The sequence below is a fragment of the Diaphorina citri genome, unplaced genomic scaffold (assembly GCF_000475195.1).
Source record: "Diaphorina citri unplaced genomic scaffold, Diaci psyllid genome assembly version 1.1 scaffold1536, whole genome shotgun sequence".
Lineage (NCBI taxonomy): Eukaryota > Metazoa > Arthropoda > Insecta > Hemiptera > Psyllidae > Diaphorina > Diaphorina citri.
In genome coordinates, this window is record NW_007378962.1 from 60,926 (window position 1) to 64,731 (window position 3,806).

The 3,806-nt window shown below is 40.1% G+C and overlaps 1 protein-coding gene across 1 annotated transcript in view; it reads left to right on the forward strand.

Annotated features, from left to right (window-relative positions):
* Positions 1-3,806, forward strand: part of LOC103516289 (proline dehydrogenase 1, mitochondrial) — a 32,092-nt gene that overhangs the window by 11,962 nt on the left and 16,324 nt on the right. Inside the window, exons 5-6 of the mRNA XM_026828725.1 lie at positions 942-1,042; positions 2,867-3,042. Of these exons, the coding sequence (XP_026684526.1) occupies positions 942-1,042; positions 2,867-3,042 (277 nt within the window). The remainder of the gene's footprint in view (positions 1-941; positions 1,043-2,866; positions 3,043-3,806) is intronic.

Sequence of the window (3,806 nt, forward strand, 5' to 3'; positions counted from 1 at the left end):
GACAGACAGACAGACAGACACACAGACACACGGACACACAGACACACACACGGACCAATGGCTGAAACTTTGGATTTAGGCTCTAGGGACCTCAAAACGTGTTTTGGCACTAAAATCTGACCATCGAAAATTTGACCCGATTACATTACTTTCCTTCCTATAGGATAAGGAAAGTAAAAAAGTGTAAACGAAGACCCCCAGTAAAATTGTCGTATCTACCCAAAAAAATTATCAGACCTTTAAAATTCCCAACCGTTCCTGAGAAGTGCTTCATAATTTTGATGAGTGAATCAGTCAGTCTTAAAATAAGCAATTTTCTAGGCCCCTAATCTACCCCTTCCTTTAAAGCTAGAACCTCGGAATGTCGCAGGCATAATAAGCAAGTATAGCTTAACATATGGTCCAAATTTCGTAATAAAATAATACGTGCGTAATTAACAGAGTTATGATAGGGGTAAAAATCGCTCGAAATGTTTCGTGTAATTAAGCAATTTTCTAGGCCCCTATTCTACCCCTTCCTTTAAAGCTAGAACCTCGGAATGTCGCAGGTATAATAAGCAAGTATAGCTTAACATATATGGTCCAAATTTCGTAATAAAATAATACGTGCGTAATTAACAGAGTTATGATAGGGGTAAAAATCGCTCGAAATGTTTCGTGTAATCCTTTAAAGCTAGAACCTCGGAATGTCGCAGGCATAATAAGCAAGTATAGCTTAACATATATGGTCCAAATTTCGTAATAAAATAATACATGCGTAATTAACAGAGTTATGATAGGGGTAAAAATCGCTCGAAATGTTTCGTGTAATATACACACTGGCGTGCTGAGGCCGGAACTTGGCCTGGCGCACCGCCTTGCGCCTAGATTCAAAATCGTACTAACCGTGCCAAAGTTACGGACAAACTTAATCGTAGAGTTGACTTTTATCTCACTTTGACCGTTCAGTAATGTTTTAACATTGATTTTGATTTCAGGTGCAACCTATGGAACGGGAATCACGGCCATTAAACTAACAGCCCTGGGTCGTCCTCAGCTATTGGTAAGCTGCCTTCCTATTCTTTATAACTTTATATCTATCTCAATATATTTGTCTGGCTGGCGGATGTTAAACAGGGAGTAGACCAGCTTAGTCTGGCTGTGGGGCTATAAACAGGGAGTATACCAGCCTGAATATCCCTTGCTAAGGAAATAGCAAGGGTTGAGTGCGAAGGGCATCCTAATTATAATATGTGTACATGGTAACTCCATATAAATACGAGTATCTAACCATATGTATTTAGACAACCGGGATATGTTGAACATTGTACAATATGTATAACAATGTGTATATGTAGGTATGTTTATTTTCTACACTAAATGTTCATGACGAAACGGATTATATTTGCATGTCAACATACAGGGTGCGCTAAAACCGAGTCTCATTTACTTAAACTAGTGAAAACTTTGAACTACATAGAAGAAACTAGCTGTGGGGCTATAAACAGGGAGTAACCAGCCTGAATTTCCCTTGCTAAAGAAATAGCAAGGGTTGAGTGCGAAGGGCATCCACTCGTAAAATTTGTAGCCAAAACCAAATGTCAGCCCAAAGCAATCTGAACTACATTGTAGAAACTAGTGGTTCAGTGAAAACTTTGAACTACATAGTAGAAACTAGTGGTTCAGTGAAAACTTTGAGCTACATAGTAGAAACTAGTGGTTCAGTGAAAACTTTGAACTACATAGTAGAAACTAGTGGTTCAGTGATCTGGCTGTGGGGCTATAAACAGGGAGTATACCAGCCTGAATATCCCTTGCTAAGGAAATAGCAAGGGTTGAGTGCGAAGGGCATCCACTCGTAAAATTTGTAGCCAAAGCCAAATCTCAGTCCAAAGCAATCACCCTAATTAGAACTGATTGAGAGACTGACGAAAAACGCCGACCCCGTCTGTACACAGGAAAAGGCGAAGAAAAAGAAGAAGACTCTACCTCAATATTAGTTCAAAGGAGGTTAACTGACTCACTTTTTGATTCTTCACAAACTGTTGGGCTTTTCCACCTCGCCTTTTCACTGATTGGCCGATGGGACCCCGAAATAACCCGTAGGATGTGTTGTCCTAAACGGTCACCCATACAGTACCGCTTATCTTCGCAACGTAGCTTATCTTAAGTGATCGTTATTGGTGCCTCACTACAGGGTGGTCGGAATTTTTTTTTGGAATATTCAAACCATAAATTCAGGAGGTCAATACAAGTACTTTTTACTTAAGTTATATATAGAAATGGATACTTACGAGTAGGTTTTTATATCCCGACTCGGAGTTTCGTCTATTTTATAGACAGAATATTCAAACCATAGATTCAGGAGGTCAATACAAGACTTTTTTACTCTATGAACATATGCCCTAAAACCTAAAATGCTTCCTAACCGAGATATCGATCAAAAGCCGGTATCATAAATCCGTGCCTGTGGAGCTTTGGGTATGCTGATTTAATTTTATTCAAGCCAGAATGCTCGAAATTCACTACACCAGAGTTGTGCAGGGCCGTTACACAAGCTTTGATTAGAAGATCAACTGTCTTCCTACAAGAGAACTTGTCCCAATAGCTCTGTTTTATTATTAGATAAACGGCCTCCGACTGTTTTTTTTTTTGCATTCTAACCTCCTAAATGAAAGGTGAGTAGGTATCATCAGTAAGAAAAATAGAGAAAGTAGAACGTTTGTCCTTTTTGTTAGATATCTTGCTTAGGAAGCATTTTAGGTTTTAGGGCATATGTTCATAGAGTAAAAAAGTCTTGTATTGACCTCCTGGTTCTATGATTTGAATATTCTAAAAAAAAATTCCGACCACCCTGTATAATGAACCTATTCTGTTTCCTCGTCAGCTTCAACTGTCCGAGGTCATCATGCGAGCGCGTAAGTTCACCTCTGAGATCATGGGAGGCCGCGGTAATGTGATAGGTCAGAATCTAACCCAGGAGACCCTAGAGCAGCGGCTACAGCAAGCTGGGATCACGGATACCAAGAAGTTCCTCGAGAAGGTGACCAAGGATGCTCAAGGGTGAGTAATAGCGCCATCTAGCGCTTCAATATAAAAAAATTTGCAGACAGCTTAGTTCGCGTGGTAGGTAACGCGGCTGCCTTGTAAGCACTAAGTCGCGGGTCCGATTCCCTCCCAGCGTGAATTTTATCCTAAACAGATAATGTTCGTTCTCTGAACGGCTGGCTTTCTTCTATCCTGTCCTCCTTCTCTGTTCGCTTTCGCGACGACAAGACCTCAGCAGTTACGTTCTTTCTGTCAACTAAAAAAGAACCCAATGTAGGTGATGGTAGATACCTACTTGATTTTCAATTTCATTTACACTCGTCGGAGGATTGAAGGTTATATTAGCTTGATAATTTTATCATGGGGTAGAATACCTTTACTTGTTAACTAACATTTATCAACAAGACGATGACCATACCCGTCCTTCGTACAGTAAAGGGGAAAGGATGGCTCTACTTGATTTTCAATTTCATTTACACTCGTTGGAGGATTGAAGGTTATATATTAGCTTGATAATTTTATCATTGGGTAGAATACCTTTACTTGTTAACTAACATTTATCAACAAGACGATGACCATACCCGTCCTTCGTACAGTAAAGGGGAAAGGATGGCTCTGGTGTTCTCGTGTTGACCCAGCACCTAAATGGGAAGAATTGTCTCTTCTCGCCCATCTGATGAGAGACATACTACGGGATGGACATGCTAAGACACAGACCAAGTTAGTCTAATGTAGCAGTTATTTCACTGCTACGAAATAAAAACCGCGAAAACAACCCC